The sequence below is a fragment of the Macrobrachium rosenbergii genome, chromosome 23 (genome assembly GCF_040412425.1).
Source record: "Macrobrachium rosenbergii isolate ZJJX-2024 chromosome 23, ASM4041242v1, whole genome shotgun sequence".
NCBI classification, from domain to species: domain Eukaryota; kingdom Metazoa; phylum Arthropoda; class Malacostraca; order Decapoda; family Palaemonidae; genus Macrobrachium; species Macrobrachium rosenbergii.
In genome coordinates this window covers 11,276,348-11,294,877 of record NC_089763.1, presented here as the reverse complement: position 1 = coordinate 11,294,877, position 18,530 = coordinate 11,276,348, and the positions used below count along the sequence as shown (strand labels likewise).

The 18,530-nt window shown below is 36.7% G+C and overlaps 1 protein-coding gene across 6 annotated transcripts in view; it reads right to left on the bottom strand.

The window, feature by feature from the left end:
• The window catches only part of LOC136851273 (protein ELYS-like), a 245,563-nt gene that overhangs the window by 158,174 nt on the left and 68,859 nt on the right, over window positions 1-18,530 (bottom strand). For all 6 annotated transcript variants that reach the window (XM_067125251.1, XM_067125252.1, XM_067125255.1 and 3 more), the window contains exons 8-10: window positions 14,390-14,695; window positions 14,097-14,215; window positions 13,500-13,707 (exon numbers count right to left, since the gene is read on the bottom strand). In XM_067125251.1, the coding sequence (XP_066981352.1) occupies window positions 13,500-13,707; window positions 14,097-14,215; window positions 14,390-14,695 (633 nt within the window). The remainder of the gene's footprint in view (window positions 1-13,499; window positions 13,708-14,096; window positions 14,216-14,389; window positions 14,696-18,530) is intronic.

Below are 18,530 nucleotides of genomic sequence, written 5' to 3'. Positions count from 1 at the left end.
CATGGTCCCCCCAGGGGTCCATAAGACAGACCAACTAATTACAAAGAATTCTCTCATAGCTGGTCTCGACCAGAATAGTGCTTGTTGGCAGTGACAGAATATAGAGGACTCAGGACAGGAGGCTCTATCTGCTGTCCTAAAACGATTGCCTAGGCTCTACATCATACTCGCACAGATATGACAACAGGTTGATGCCATCTTCATTACACTCTGGTCTGTCCAAGAGTTCACTTGTCACCAGGATGTGCTCTGGCATCGTGTTTGACTACACATTTTATACTCCAATTTTAAACGAGTCAAGCTAAGGCAGTTCCCGGTTATCGGCGATCCGTTTTTACGGCGCTTGTCTAGTGACGACAATAACTGGATTTTCGGCACCAATGTGTACCGATCTCCAGTTTTTGGCGCCGATCCCCGGTTATCGGCGCTGATTCCCACTTATCAGTGGTGCCAATCCCCAGTTATCAGCACCAATAACCGGATATCAGCGCCGATAACCAGGGATTGGTGCTACTATCAGCGATTTTCGGTCATCGGTGATTTTCAGTTATCATCACACTGCCAGGAATGGAACCACCACCGATAACCAAGGACTGCCTGTGCTTAGTTTTAAGACCTATTGAAAAGTTTTAGTTTCTCAAAACTTTTAACGGCCAGGCTTATTTTTGTTTAAATTGGGAGCCAGTAAGCCCCTTGCAAGGTGAGAAGTTAGGAATAGATCACTAGGCTATGCTGTAATTGCTTTGCTGTTTTTTCTTGTTTAACATAGTGAGACTTAGAACTAAGGCAGTAATATTAGATAATTTTGTAATTGAAACTTATTATACAATGCCCTTTTAACATTGATAGATAATTTGAAGGTAACGAAAGGGTAAATCTGGGTAGCCTTACTTGCTTGTTTACAAAACATAGCAGGGTTCGTAGTTCCCAATCGTGCTCGACTTACAAGCCTTATTATTTACTAAAGGCCACAATGCCCTTAGAAACACGACGAAGGAGATTCCCAGATTTAATTTGCGAGTCCCAGAAACTCTACGGCGACCACACGCCAATTTTAACTTCATATATGATGTAATAATATTAAAATTAACATACAAAAAACCATTTCCTTTCCCAGACTATGAACATCGGCCAGTTATTAGCAACATTAGACCTCTTTGAGAAGAAAATAATAAGAATTGAAAAGACCACATACAGGCAGCCCCCATTTAATGGGGGTAGGGGGCTTGGTTGATGGTGATCCAGTTTTATGGCGCTTGTCTAGCGTCGAAAATCTTAATTTTCAGTGCCGAAAATCGCTGATTTCTGCTTATCAGTGCTGATAATTAGGTATTGGTGCTGATACATACCTAACAGAGGTGCCAATAACCAAAAATCGGTGCTTTTCGGCGCTGATAAGCCCTGAAATTTGCCAAAAAAGTGTGAAAATTGCCGATTTTCGGTTATCATCACACCCTTAGAACGGAACCCCCTCCGATAACCGGGGACTGCCTGTATTAAATCAATTCCACTGATGCTGCCATTCTCTTTAACAATACTGTACTTGCTTGAAAGGAGGTTTGCTCCTTCATATATAATTATTATATTATTACTATTATTATAATTATTATTACAGTAAACCCCCGTATTCACGGGGGATGCATACCACACCCTCCCGCCAATAGCTAAAACCAGCGAATACTTAAAACCCTTCTGAAAAAAAAACATAGTTCAAACACACACAAAACAAACTAAAAATGCTTATACAGGTATTATCCTACTTATGACGGGGTTAGGTTCCAAAAAAAGAACCATCGTTTGTTGGAAAAACATAAAAAAATACCAAAAAGTATCTCGAATATAGCCTAGCCTACACTAGGGTATTCAGTACCATGTATACATATATGGTAGCCTACCCTACACTTTAAAGTATACTCTATACATACACAGTATAGTAATTATTAACATCAGCTAATTCTGGAGGGTCATGCAAAGTGACTTATGTTAATTCAATACAAAGAGAAATTGAATAACAAACAAGAATTAGCCTACACTATGGTATATCGTATACATATACAGTAGTGCAGACTACATTATACTGTACTCTATATTCACATGTATCGTATTATACAAACGTCAACATGATGAATATGCATCTTATAAATGAATCTTTTAAAATGTTATACCTTAATTCACTGTATCCAATAATACTGTATACTGTATATTCTTACATTGCTTCTGTATCGTAAATTACGATCATAGCGATCAATGTTTGGATTTGGAAATCGTTTACGCAGTGTTTATTTTCTAGTTAGTGTAAATGAATCTCTAGATACTTTATTTGTACGGGAAAGGTTATTTTTCGTTATAAAATATAAACTTAAATACGTCTTGTTGTGAAATAAATTTAGCTATTTTTTTCATTAATAGATGATGTTGGCCGTTTGGGGGCATTTGTTTTGTGAAGAAAAAAAAATTCAAGATTCCATTCGCTATTTTCACTTGATTTCATAATACGAGCTTTATATATTTATCGTTTATCGGCGTAAAAACCACAGTAATGTGTTCTTTCATGCCCAGTAGTTTTGATTAAAATACTTTCTCTCCAATTTTAATTACAGTCGAGTTTCATCCACGTTGCCGATGCATGATAATTTATAGTCATTAGCAGCTTGAACATTGTTTTCTCAGCTTCAGCTACAACTTGCAGCTTAAATTTAGCAGTATATTTCCTTCCCGATCTTTTATCCATACTGAATAAGGGTACAGTATAATGTAAAAATATATCAGTCCTGTTCTACTTAATGTTACTTGTACTATAACCTACAGTAATTGTGTATTACCATACGACGGTTGAAATACAAGCAAAATGGCTGTTGCTATCCAATTCGCTGATAAACAAATCAACAATTTCTCGTTCCGTTGTTTATGGCTGTACGCATTTATGCAAGAGTATAACGTTACTAACAATAATTTTATCATCCTCTTTTACTTTTTTAACTAGATGGGATAAAGAGATGGAGGAAAAGAAGTTGGTCTATTGTAATTTGGTCTCTTTCGCTGCCTGATTGTACACTGTTGCATGTGCTGGCACGAAATTTAAAAATATTTTCAAAATATTGTTGTATCGGTGTTAAATGCTTATCCCATTGCAAAATTGAATTATTGTACGGCGAATTATCGTAACTCGAGCACTACCTGGGTATTTTAACCCTTAAACGCCGAGCCTCTATTTACAAAAGTGTCTGTCTTATGCCGGCGGCATTCGGGAGTTAGTGCCGAAGCGGAAAAAAAGTTTTTTTTCAAAAAATCACAGCACGTTTAGTTTTTAAGATTAAGAGTTCATTTTTGGCTCCTTTTCTGTCAATGCCTGAAGTTTAGTATAAAACCATCAGAAATGAAAAAAAATATCATTATCATATATAAATATTGAAATATATGACAGCGCAAAAAAAAAAATTTCATATATAATTGTATACAAATCGTGCTGTGAGCAAAACGGTTAAAGCTAAAGAGTTATTTTTTTTTCTTTGTATATGACACTAAATTGCGATGATTTTGGTATATAAAAAATTTTAAAACGATCAAAGCAACACAGAGAAAATATTATCACAAAATGATGCATGAATTCGTAACGAGCGGACATAAAAAATTTTTTTTTTTTTCAAAAATTCACCATAAATCGAAATATTGTGCTAGAGACGTCCCGTTTGTTGCAAAATGAAGGTAATTGATTGAATATTACTAGACTGTAAGTGTTTTAGCTTACAATTGCAGTTTTCGACCATTCCGGTTGAGTTAAAGTTGACCAAAGGTCGAATTTTTTCTATTTATCGTGATTTACATGAAAATATTTCATAACTGATAAAAGCTACAACCATGAGTTATTTTTAGTTGTATTCTACATGAAATTGCACACATTTTCATATATAAAACGTTATGTAATGACTAATATAAAACAGTGCAAACATTATGACAAAGTGACGAAAGAATTTCCAAGATGCTCGGCCAAGTTACCGCGCGGACGTAAGGAAAAAGTTTTTTTTTTTAAATTCACCATAAATCAAAATATTGTGCTAGAGACTTCCCGTTTGTTGCAAAATGAAGGTAAAAGATTGAATATTACTAGAATGATTGAAGAGTTTTAGAATGTAATTGCGTTTTTTTACAATTGCGTTTTTTTACCATTTCGGTCGGGTCAAAGTTGACTGAAGGTTGAAATTTTGGCACATTGTGATTTATATGAAAATATTTCCAAACTGTAAAAGCTACAACCATGAGTATTTTTTGCTGTGTTCTACATGAAATTGCGCACATTTTCATATATAAATCTTTATGTAACGACTAATATAAAACGGTGCAAACATTACGACAAAGTGACGAAAGAATTTCCGAGATGTTCGGCCAAGTTACCGCGCGCGGATGTAAGGAAAAAGTTTTTTTCAAAAATTCACCATAAATCGAAATTTTGGGCTAGAGATTTGTTGCAAAATGAAGGTAAATGATTGACTATTACTAGAATGTAAGTGTTTTAGCTTACAATTGCATTTTTCGACCATTTCGGTCGAGTGAAAGTTGACCACAGGTTGAAATTTTGGCACTTATCGTGATTTATATGAAAATATTTCAAAACTGATAGAAGCTACAACCATGAGTTATTTTTCGTTGTATTCTACATGAAATTGCGCACATTTTCATATATAAAACTTTATGCAACGACTAATATAAAACGGTGCAAACATTATGACAAAGTGACGAAAGAATTACTGGCGCGGACGTAAGGAAAAAGTTTTTTTCAAAAATTCACCATAAATCGAAGTATTGTGCTAGAGACTTACAATTTGTTGCAAAATGAAGGTAAATGATTGAATATTACTAGAATGTAAGATTTTTAGCTAACAATTGCGTTTTTTTACCATTTCGGTCGAGTCAAAGTTGACCGAAGGTTGAAAATTTGGCACTTATTGTGATTTATATGAAAATATTTCAAAACTGATAAAAGCTACAACCATGGGTTGTTTTTTGTTGTATTTTACATGAAATTGCGCACATTTTCATATATAAAACTTTATGTAATGGCTAATATAAAACGGTAAAAAAATTACGACAAAATGACGAAAGAATTTCTTAAATTTTCGGCCGAGTTACCGTGCAGACGTAGGGAAAATTTTTTTTCAAAAATTCACCATAAATCGAAATATTGTGCTAGAGACTTCTAATTTGTTGCATAATGAAGGTAAATGATTGAATATTACTAGAATGTAAGTGTTTTAGCTTACAATTGCATTTTTCAACCATTTCAATTGAGTCAAAGTTGACTGAAGGTTGAAATTTTTTGTAGTCGACGTACGGTACGTCCACTTGACACCCAACAAACAATTTTAGTCAACGTACGATACGCCCAGTCGGCGTTTAAGGGTTAATAATTTCATCACAAAAAGTGCATTTTGTCACGAAAATGACATGAAAATACAGTAATTAGTGAACATTTCTCAGTGAAAAATACTGTGTATGGGTAAATTTTCAGCAAATTATGCGTATATATGTTCCATAGAGAAATCCGCAAATAGGTGAGTCCGCGAATCACGAGACCACGAATATGGGGGGTTTACTGTACAGTAATTAGTGAACACAGTGTTGCTCTACGAAAAAAAGCAAATTAATGATAATTTTAGAGATACAGCCCAGAGAAAAATCCGCAAATTAGTGAAATTTCCCCCATGATCAAGTGAATGACGTGTTCCGCAAATTTCAGCAACAAAATGAAATGCGGAAATGTGAAACGTGTAAAAAACGGGAGGGGGGGGACTGTGTAAAGGGTTTTATGATATTGTTAATTTCCCCGTTATCCTTAATATCAGGGTTCTTTCCAATTTTAAAGGAATACATTCATGCGGTCTATTTCCAACAAGTGCTGCATTACTCCACCAATGGTGACGTCAAAGGCAATGAGCATTTTTGTGTTTATATCTTTCCTAAGGGACTACAAATATTTTTTCATAATAATGGTCAGCTTTGCCAAACATTTTAAAATCTTGAAGATACCGATTTTATACTTGTTTGGCATGATAATTCCAATAATTATTGATTTTCTTTATGTACTAACTAACGTAGCCTGCAGCCTAGGCTAAATTACCTTTACCGTGTGCTTGGGAATAGACAGGGTAATCATAGGTTATGAAATGTGTAGAAATATAAAGTATGGATATCCATTTAGTTTTGTCTTGAGTTGAGAAACATTGGTGAGTACTGTAAATCCTTTGAGGCAACGTTATTGTAGCAATTGTGAATTAATATTTTAATACATACTACTATTTTATGGATATGACCCATTGATCATGTTTCCTTACATCATACTACAGACATGTGAATGAGGCCATGTAGGCCTGGATTAATTTGAAGTGTTTGCAGCCTATGCAATGATATAGGTACCTAACTACGTAGTTTCTATTAAACATTTGTTCCTCTTATCACTACTGGGCTACTATTATGCAGGACTTACACATTACCTGTGCCACAGCAAATTGGTCAGTCTGCTTTTTGCCTGTGGAAATGGCTCATAACTACCAGCCATGAGCCAGCCCCAGAAGGAATACAGGAGAATTTGGTTGATGGCTGGACATGTGTGAAATATGATGCTTTGGCAGCAAGCTTAATGATGAAAAGCTTATTTAAAGCAGTACCTATTAGTTATAGATTTCAACAGGGGTATGGAAGAAGGAGACTACTGTACATGTTCTAGCAGAACTATGGCAGTGTTTCCATCCCCCTCTGAGCACAATCCACATTTGGGCCAATACTCCAAAATCGGTGGATTCTGGGAACTCCTTGGGAGAGAGGTCACTGATACCTGACATGAAGTGGATAGAGCCACTGAAATGTCCCTTCTAAATCTAGAAGATCTAAGGAACAGTCTTCTTTTGAAGTCAAGTGCCTTGCTATTTCAACAATCATTGCATACAAGGAAGCAATGGCAGAACCCTTGCCTTATGGTTTGGAACTGATTATAATACAGGCAGTCACCGGTTTACGACGGGGGTTCCGTTTTATGCCGCATTGTAAACCGAAAAATCGTCGAAAATCATCAAAAATCCTAAAAAAACCTTACTTTTAATGCTTTGGGTGTATTGAGACCGATGTAAACTGCATTTTTACTGAGTTTTTCATTTAAAAAACCTCCAAATTTTGATAATTCTGCCATTCTGGAGCCATATTTCTTCCGTCAGATCGGTGTACGACACGTCGTAACCCCAGAACATGCGTCATAAACCAGGAAATAATTTCTGATGAATATATTTGAAAAGCGTCGTAACCTCAGAACGTCGTAAGCCGGACCCGTCGTATACCGGGGACTGCCTGTATAGAAATTGTTAATTCCACTCTCCAGTCTTTCACACTGCAAAGGTCAGCTCTTGCAAGGTTTCCATTACCTGGTCCCTGAATAAGGTTCTTAGACTCCTGTCATCCATTCAATTCATGTACTAAAAAGGCAGCCTTTTTGACCACTTTGGAATCAGGAGCTCGGATTAGTGTACTGGGCTCTCTTAGACAAAACAACATTTCACCACTCATGCACCTAGTTGTTATTTGCAGTTATCTCCTGGCCTATCATTCCCGGCCAAGAATGAGGACCTTTTTAAAGGGAAAATTCCCTTTTCTGATATAGGAATTCAGTATTTCATATAAAATATGCATGGTTCATGCACTTAAGGTTTACCTAGGTGTCACGGCAAACATCCCCAAGGGTCCTACTGTATTTTTCCTACACCTTAGCACAAACAAACCACTCTCTCTACATGGGCTGAGAATGATTTTAGCGGCCCTCATTAAAAGGCAGATCCTCACCTCACTCCATTCTTAAGTAGCATGACATCCAAAAGGTGAGTACATCATTAACTTTCTTTGGAAATGTGTTCCCCTTGAAGAAGTCTTTGAGTGTAATGGTTATTAGAGACAGTATTCCTATAATGATGAAGGGGCAATAATCCTGCAGCCAGACCCAACATAATAAGATAGGTCAGTACAGAACCACAATGGATAATACATTTAAAGGTTTGTGTGTCACCTGTTCTTTATTGCCAGAACCGAATGGGTATCCGGAATAAAGAAACTCTTGATAACCTGTGACTTTCCCTTGAATAAACAAATTCCTGAAACACTACTGCCATAAGAGTGGTGGTCATGCTGAGATATTGCTGGGGAAGGCACAATAATCCCGCAGCCAGACCCAACATATATGGGTAAGCCACCTTCGACATACAAGAATACTAATGCATATTGGTGCATGTGTTGTCCTCTTCTTTATTGCTAAACCCTATGGGTATGCGGAATAAAGAGATTGGTTAATAACCTGTGATTATACCCCAAAAAAAAAATTAATCTAGGTTGTTGGGATTTATTTATTAGGAGCTAAGCCATTTTATCCCGTCAATTTCTTTTGTAAGCTCCTTTGAGGACGAACAGTGGCTACACAATAAAAAAACAGGTTTTAACATGGGAAAAACCTATTTTAGGTAGATGCTGTGAGTCCTCAAACCCACTCACTTTCCCTGGATGAAAAGGCATGGGGCTGAGATGAACATTTACCTAGCAGAGACCTGGTGTGTAATGAAGATGGCGTCGACTTGTCAAGTGCGCGAGTACGATGTATAGCCTAGGTAATCATTGTAGGACAAAAGATACAGCCCTCCTGTCCTGAATCCTTTATATTCTATCATTGTGCCAACAAGCACTGTTCTGGCCAAGACAAACCATAAAAGAATTCTTTGTGATTATTTAGTCTGTCTTATGGAGCCCTAGGGGGACCAAGTGTAACTCCTTTGCAGACTCACAGTGGCTACCAACAACAAGTTTTTCCAATGTCAAAACTTTTTTTTTTTAAATATACACAACCATTGCTAATATGTGATTAACTACCTTACTGTATTGTTTATAGTTAAGATATGGGAAATTCATCTCTTTCATTTACTGTACAGACTACTAAAGGGACAACAGCACTTGGCATCCAATCTTACTATACTATAAAAATGTCTGACTACAGTTAATCTATTGATTAATTTTCAATATAAAATGTAAACTTTTCTCCTAAATCTAATAAAATTCAGCAACTACAAAAGTATTACAGTAACCATCCCCCCCCCGTATTCGCGGTGGATGCGTACCACAACCCCCCGCAAATAGTTAGAACCCTTCTAAAAACACTTAGAACTGCTTATTTTGATAGTTCAAACACACAATAAAGAAACTAAAAATGCTTATACAGGTAATATCCTACTTACAATGGGGTTAGGTTCCAAAAAACCATTATTTGTTGGAAAAAACATATCTCAAATATAGCCTAGCCCACACTAGGGTATTAGGTACCATTTATACATACATGGACCTAGCCTACACTATAAAGTATACTCTATACATACACAGTATAGTAATTATTAATATCAGCTAATTCTGGAGGTTCATGCAGAGTGACTTATGATAATTCAATACAGAGAAACTGAATGATAAACAAGAATTAGCTTAGCCTACACTATGGTATATCGTATACATATACAGTAGCGTAGCCTACATTATACTGTACTCTATATTCACATATCATATTATACAAACATCAACATAACGAATATACTTCCATGGATTTTTTTAAATGTTATGCCTTAATTCACTGTATCCAATGATATTGTATATATTCTTATACTGATTTTGTATCATTATTTCGCGGTGTTTAACTCAGTTCAGAGCACTTTTCTTGCTTCTAGTTAGCGTAAATGAATCTCTAGATACTTTATTTATATGGGGCAAGGTTATTTTTCGTTATACTGTATGAGGTGTTTTTAAGTCGAAATATAACTTGAATACGTCTTGTTGTCAAATTAATTTAGCTATTTTTGAGGGCATTTGTTTTGTGTAAAAAAAATCAAGATTCCGTTCGCTATTTTCACTTGATTTCATCATAATACGAGCTTTAATGATTTATCGTTTAGCAACGTAAAAATATATTCATCAGCAATTATTTCCCAGTTTACAATGCAAGTTCCAGGGTTACGACGTGTCGTACGCCGATCCGATGTAAGAAAAATGGCTCCAAAACAGCAGAATAATAAAAATTTGGAGGCTTTTTTCATGAAAACTCAATAAAAATGCAGTTTACATCGTTTTCAATACACCCAAAGCATTAAAAGTAAGGTTTTCTTAGGATTTTTGAAGATTTTCGACGATTTTTCAGTTTACAACGATTTTCGGTTTACGACGCGGCGTAAAAACGGAACCCCCGCCGTAAACTGGAGACTGCCTGTAAGGCCTGTAATGTGTTCTTTCATGCCCCGTAATTTTGATTAAAATACTTTCTCTCCAATTTTAATTACTTTCGAATTTTATCCATGTTGCTGATGCACGATAATTTATAGTCATTAACCTGTTAAGCGTCACCCACGTAATAATACGTTTGCTGCGATCTACTCGATAGCGCCTTCAACGGGATATTACGTTCACGACTTTAACTGTGCTTTTCAAGCTGTCAGCCCCGTAATAATACGTTTACTCGTATGGAAAATGTTGGAACATCATTTGGTAACACTCTTAGAACACGTAAGCTGTAATTGATGACTTATTTCCTGCCTGGCAACTCTTTTTAGTTGGTCGCTTGATGCCTAGATGACTATTTTTTCCCAGTACGAGTTGGGCGTTTTCAGACAACATGGCTTTGACATCTTCCGCAATGAATGCCACAAAGAGGGAGGCGTATGTCTTCAGGTGAGATAAATCATATCCTAGACGAGATGTCTGATACTGAAGACATATTTGATGATGAGAGCTCTAGTTCTGAATCCTCCAGCGATGAGGATATTGAAGAGACAAACTTTTCTTCCGATAGCGGAAGTGAAGATGACTTCTCATTGCCAAGTGACTGGACTCCGAGAGGGAGAGAGAGAGAGATCCCTTTACTTTTGTTGCTGATCCCGGCGTGAAATTTTCAGTTGAGGATAAAGAGAATCCATTAGAATATTTTGAGAAATACTTTGATGATGAAGTCATTGATTACCTCGTGAAAGAGACAAACAGATATGCAAATCAGTTTCTGGATGAGAATGTAGAACATTTGTCTCCACAGTCACGAGTACATAGATGGTTTGACACTTGTGCAAGCGAAATGAAAGTCTTTATAGGGCTACTTATTTTACAGGAATTGATTGTAAGTGTGACAATTCAATGTATTTCTCAACACGAGAGAGTGTTTCTTCTCCTTTTTCTCGAAAGGTAATGAATGGCTGTAGATTTGACTTGTTGCATAAATTCTTACATTTGGTTGACAATAGTACTATAACAGAAGGACCAGGAAGAAAGTTAGCAAAAATAAAGCCATTCACCGATCTTATTTTGAAGAAATTTATGAACAATTACATTCCAAGTAGGAACGTTTCTGTTGATGAGTCTTTGTTAGGCTGGAAGGGAAATTTATCATGGATTCAGTATATACCAGCTAAACGTAAAGGTTTGGAATAAAGTTTTATGAACTTTGTGAAAGTTCTACTGGTTATATATGGAACTTCTTCATTTATGCAGGTAAGGATACACAATACATGGAAAAATATATGGATCTTCCTGTGTCTAATAGAATTGTTTCCTCTCTTATGGACCCTCTTTTGAACAAGGGCTATTGTTTATATACAGATAATTTTTATACAAGTCCAACATTGGCAGATGCACTTGTGGATGAAGAAACTGACACTGTCGGTACTGTAAGGGTCACTAGAAAGGACGTGCCAGCAAAAATAAAAGGAACTAAACTGAAAAAAGGTGAAAAAGTAGCAGAATTCTGAAAAAAATCTATGGTACTGAAATTGAAAGATAAAAAGGATGTATGTGTTCTGAGTACAATGCATGATGATTCTATGGTGAAGGTGAAATCTAGGAGAGGAAAAGAAATGTATAAACCTTTAAAAAGCAGTTGCAGATTATAATGCAAACATGGGCGGAGTTGATTTGTCTGACAACCTCTTGGATCATTTTTCGACCGCAAGAAGAAACAGACTGAAGAAATATTACAAGAAAGTATTTTGACATTTGTTAGACATGTCTGTTGTGAATTGCTATGTCACATATAGAGCCCTTGGTGGGAAGGTTGTAAGACGTGAATTTATTTTGAGGATTAGTGAAAGACTGATTATGAAATATGCAGAAGAAAGACCTGTTCCCTTACGCAGGCCCCCACGACTTGCAGCAAAACCTTCACGGCTAATTGGCAGGCACTTTCCTGAGTATTGTCCACCTACAGATAAAAAGAAGAGGCCACAAAGGACTTGTGCTCAGTGTCGAAAGAACAACATAAGAAAGGATAGCTCATATTGGTGTAAGGATTGTGAAGTAGGATTGTGTGTAGCCCCTTGCTTTAGAGATTGGCATACAAAAGAATAGTGCATGTATGTGTAACACTTTTCGTTCAGTATTTTGTAGTCTTATGAAATAAAATAATAGTAGTATTAATAGTTTTTTTTATCCCATCATTTAATAAAATTCCTACTCTTAACTAGAGTATGAATTATAAGCATAAAAATCAATATTAACTTTGAAAAACTATCATCAGTAATATGACCACTAAATGCAAGAAAAAGCGTGACGGTACGTTAGCAGCGAGCTCACCTGCGGGGGACGCTCAACAGGTTAACAGCTTGAACATTGTTTTCTCACCTTCAGCTACAACTTGCAGCTTGAATTTAGCAGTATATTTCCTTGCCGATCTTTTACCCATACCGAATAAGGGTATAATGTAAAAATATATCAGTCCTATTCTACTTAATGTCATTTGTAATATGACCCACGGTAATTGTGTATTACCGTACGATGGTTAAGATACAAGCAAAAGTGCTGTTGTTATCCAATTCAGTGATAAACAAAACAACCTTTTCTCGGTCGGTTGTTTATGGCTATACACATTTACGCAAGAGTATAACGTACTAACAATACTTTTACCATTCTCTGTTACTTTTTTAACTAGAAGATGGGATAGAGTCGGAGAAAAGAAGTTGGTCTAGTGTAATTAGATCTCTCTCTCACTGCCTGAGCCGGCGCAAAATTTAAAAATATTTTCTAAATATTGTCATATCGGTACTAACTGCTTACCCCATCGCAAAATCGAATTACCATAAGGTGAACTATCGTAACTCAAGCACTAACTGATTATTTTAATAGTTATATCACAAAAAGTGCATTTAATCATGAAAATGAGATGAAAATACAGTAATCAGTGAATATTTCTCAGTGAAAAATACTGTGAATGGGCTGATTTTCAGCAAATAATATGTATATGTGCTCCATAGAGAAATCCGCGAACAGGTGAGTCAGCGAATCGTGAGACCGCGAATACGGGGAATTTACTGTACTGGATTCTTCTTTTTACCAATAACAAGAAATTACAAACTAAAATAAAAATCAACAACCATTTAACACTCTTAGTCAATACACAGTTAACAAGCGTGTCAACCAAGTAATCCAACAAAAGCATTACAAAGAACATCAGCCATTACCATATGAAAGAGAAGCAGGAAACCAATCATTCTCAGTGCATGAACGAGACATATGGCGCGCCCATGAGGCAGGTTTGGGCGCTGCTCCCAGAACCACTTCCAAAAGACTACCATCTGCACTACAGCCAGGAACACGATCCAGCATGTGAAAACTCATGAAAGGGCAGAGGTGATTTTCTACTAGTTTCAGGCTCGATGGCATCTGGGCCTGTAAAAGATGGTTAAGACCATTTTTATCTCAAAGCAATAATGTACAAAACAGAAAATTTCCTAGCCAAATTAACAGGTGCAAGAGGTCTAAACTGAACAACATGACAGCTAATTTTGTACTGCATTCTCTTCATGTTTGAGCTAATGGACATGGTGACTGGTCATGAACTAATAGTAACAGTACGCTAAACAGACTTGCCAATTTTACGTGAAGAACAATCCTACTTCTTTGGTACTTTTAAGCACAAGCTGAATCACTAGTTTCTGTCTGTCTTGGAGGTTTCAAAACTCTGGTGAATATTCTGAGTTCTTCATAACGAACTGAAGTTCTCAAGTGTTTGAGGCTCAGCTTTGGATTAAAAGTCATGTAAAGAATTAAAGAATTACCTGATACCACTGGTTTATATCAAACACTGCCAGGTTGTGAGTGACCTTGATGGAACCCTCCTCCATCACTTTTCCTGCCCATCCAAAGAAACACAGACTCTGCTCAGGAACAGGCCCAGCTGGAAATTAAGAAGACAAAGATACAGTAAATGTAAACACAAAACAAAAACATTACCCTCTACAGACCAAAAAAAGATTACAAAATCTTTATATGTGAGGGTTTATTTAACAATATGAACACAAATGTTTAAATAATATAATAGTAAGGGAATATGTAACAAACAAAAACTTACAGTCTTCATCTGGTGTGGCAAGAGCTGATATTCCAGCAGATCCACCTGGGTTAACTGTTGAGTTATGTATAGTCTGCTGAACTGTCATAGCAATAAACACACAACTTGGTAGAGATGGCTGGCCCCTAAGACCTAGACCCCCAGTGGCAGTAAATTCAAATCTTGGGGAAATAGACGCTAAGCCTTGATACCAGAGGCCATGACCTTCTATCCAAAGTTTATTATCATAATTCATGGCATACATGGTGCATAATGCAGCTGTGTGATTCTCTTTCTTATGTTTCTCTTTCTTTTCTTGATGTCCATCTGTTAACATACAGAATACAATAGCATGAACCAACTATCACTTCATTATTAAAGGTTCAACAAAGTATTTTCTAAGATTACACTTATATTGCAAGAAAATTATTTTTTTATAAAATTAAGTTTCATATATATACATACCAAGTAATTACTTAGCTATAGCTTTAACTCGTGCAGCAACCCTAAATTCAAAAATCAGGGCAGCACTTCAATTGCACAGTGTAGGTGATGAGCCCAGCCCACTGCACGGGTGTGTGGGTAACGACTTCCACCAGTGGCATCATTCTGCTTGTGCCCTTACATCCATGAGAGGGGAGGAAGGAGGGCTCTGATGCTGTAATTCCTTGGTAAGTATATATGAAACTTAATTTTATTATTAAAAATAACATTTTCATATAAGTAACTTACCAAGTAATTACTTAGCTGAATCCCACATTAAAAGGAGGGGGGGATGACTGGAAATATTCTACTCCAAACCATTAAGGTGTGATAATGACTTTGAAATAGGAAGGGCACCTAGCATTGAAAACAATGCTTGACGTTTCCTTACCTGGTAAGAGAGCTACTTGTGGTGAATACTAGCTCTGGTTGGTGCTCATCTTAACCAGTAGCAGTGTGGCGGTTGAGCCAAGGGTTGCCTCTTCATCAGTGAGAGTTTTGCAGTGGTGTGTAGGCCTGGTCGCTGACAAGACGTTCATAAAAATGTGCCCTGGTGGAGGTGCCAAAAAACTGAACAACCAGACAATGCTGTCACCTGCACTGAAAAAAAAAACTCTACTAACCATCCATAAAGACTGGTGGCCACTCCTGGTACAAAGTACAAGCAGTCCCCAGTTATCAGTCATCCGGTTTTTCAGTGCTTGTCTAGTGACAAAAATCGGTGATTTTCAGTGCCAATATGCGCCAAGTTCCGCTTATCGGTGCCAATACATACCTAACACATGCGCCGATAACTGAAAATCGCAGAAAAAGTGCCAAAAATCACAGATTTTCGGTTATTGGCAATTTTCACTTATCGTCACTCCGTAGGAACAGAACCCCCGCCGATAACCAGGGACTGCCTGTACCCTGAGGCCCCAAAAACTCGACACCCTACGTCAAGGTGAAGAGACAGAGGAGAGAAAGGATCTCTCCTATGCTTCTTCCCATCCAATACCATGCCAGCCACTGATAATGGCCCCAGGGTACTGTAATTTTCAAACATCGTTCCAACTCCTTTCAAGCAGTGAGATGCAAAGATCGATTTGCTCCTACAAAAGGTTGACTGAAGAATGGACGAAAGGGATAAATTATGCTTGAAGGCAAGAGAGGTAGCGACTGCTCGGACTTCATGCGCTTTCACTGTAAACGCAGGCAAAGCATCTTCCTGAATCCGAGAATGCGCCTCGGGCATCAGGTCCCTTTGGAAGAACGACACAGGGTTCTTCGAAAGAGGGCAAGAAGGATTCTTGATAGAACACCAGGCATTGCTAGAAGGTCCTCTGATCTCAGTCCTTTGCAGATGATATCTTAGGGTCTGACTGGGGCAAAGAACCCTTTCCTTTTCCTCTGGGCCCAGGATTTCCATAAACTCTTAATGTGGAAGGCACAAGGCCAGGGCTTGGAAGATCCACGTTCTTGGCTAGGAAACCTAAGATGAAAGAGCACACGGCACCTCCTGGGAGAAGCCTACCCTCTTGTTAATAGCTTGCAGTTCACTGACACGCTTGGCAGCTGTCAAAGCTAAAGGAAGAGCGTCTTCCTAGTGAGGTTCTTGAGGGAAGCAAACAGAGGGGTTCGAAAGGAAGGCTTGTGAGCCACTAGAGTACAACATCTAAGTTCCCAGAAACCAGATCAGACTACTACTGCTTAGAAGTGTCAAATGATCTTGGTTTGATGACAGGTCCATCTGTGCTTGAAAACCGAGGTAAGCATCGCCTGGTATCCTTTAACCCTTTTTTGTAATAACACGAGGGAAATCGGTGTTTGGCGGCCTCTTGAGGTGCGAAGCTTAAGTTCTCAGTGTGCCTTGACTGTGAGTAGAAGTGCTGTAATCAGTTGCCAACGTTCGCCATTTTGAAGCAATTTTAAGTATTGCTGGGTATACCAGGCCAGTAGGACAAAGGGAGTTCAGCTCATCACCACCATCCACCATAACCCTTCAATTCTTGAGGAGTTCAAAACAGATAACCAGATGTTCTATAATGCTACCAAGGGAGCTGTAGATACTTTTCACCAGCTGATCACCAAGACTTCCTGCATCAGGAGTAAGCAAATTGGCCTTTGTTTTTTTTATTATTATTATTATTAATTATTATTAACTATTAATTATTATTACTATTATTATTATTAATTATTATTATTAATTATTATTAATTATTATTATTATTATTATTATTACCCTTAAACGCCGAGCCTCTATTTACAAAAGTGTCTGCCGAATGCCGGCGGCATTCAGGAGTTAGCGCCGAAGCGGAAAAAAAGTTTTTTTTTCAAAAAATCACAGCACGCTAAATTTTTAAGATTAAGAGTTCATTTTTGGCTCTTTTTTTTGCCATTGCCTGAAGTTTAGTATACAAACATCAGAAATTAAAAAAAATATTATCATATATAAATATTGAAATATATGACAGCGCAAAAAAAAATTTCATATATAATTGTATACAAATCGCGCTGTGAGCAAAACGGTTAAAGCTAATGAGTTTTTTTTTGTTGTATTGTACACTAAATTGCAATGATTTTGGTATATAACAAATTGTAAAACAATCAAAGCAACACAGAGAAAATATTATCACAAAATGATGCATGAATTTGTAATCTGGACATAAAAAAAAAGTTTTTTCAAAAATTCACCATAAATCGAAATATTGTGCTAGAGAATTCCCGTTTGTTGCAAAATGAAGGTAATTGATTGAATATTACTAGGATGTAGGTGTTTTAGCTTACAATTGCAGTTTTCGACCAATTCGGTCGAGTTAAATTTGACTGAAGGTCGAATTTTTTCTATTTATCGTAATTTATATGAAAATATTTCTAAACTGATAAAAGCTACAACCATGAGTAATTTTTTGTTGTATTCTACATGAAATTGTGCACATTTTCATGTATAAAACTTTATGTAACACCTAATAGAAAATGGTGCAAAAATTTCGACAAGGTGACTAAAGAAATTCTGAGATTTTCAGCCGAGTTACCACGCGCGGAGGTAAGGAAAAAGTTTTTTCAAAAATTCACCATAAATCGAAATATTGTGCTAGAGACTTCCCGTTTGTTGCAAAATGAAGGTAAATGATTGAATGTTACTAGAATGTAAGAGTTCTAGCTTACAATTGCATTTTTCGACCATTTTGGTAGAGTCAAAGTTGACCAAAGGTTGAAATTTTGGCACATCGTGATTTATATGAAAATATTTCAAAACTGATGAAAGCTACAACCATGAGTTATTTTTTGTTGTATTCTACATGAAATTTGTGCACATTTTCATATATAAAACTTTACGTAATGGCTAATATAAAACAGTGCAAACATTACGACAAAGTGACGAAAGAATTTCTGAGATTTTCGGCAGAGTTGCAAGACGGAGGTAAGGAAAAAGTTTTTTTCAAAAATTCACCATAAATCGAAATATTCTGCTAGAGACTTACAATTTGTTGCAAAATGAAGGTAAATTATTGAATATTACTAGAATGTAAGAGTTTTAGCTTACAATTGCGTTTTTTTTACCATTTCAGTCGAGTCAACGTTGACCGAAGGTTGAAATTTTGGCACTTATTGTGATTTATATGAAAATATTTCAAAACTGGTAAAAGCTACAACCATGGGTTGTTTTTTGTTGTATTTTACATGAAATTGCACACCT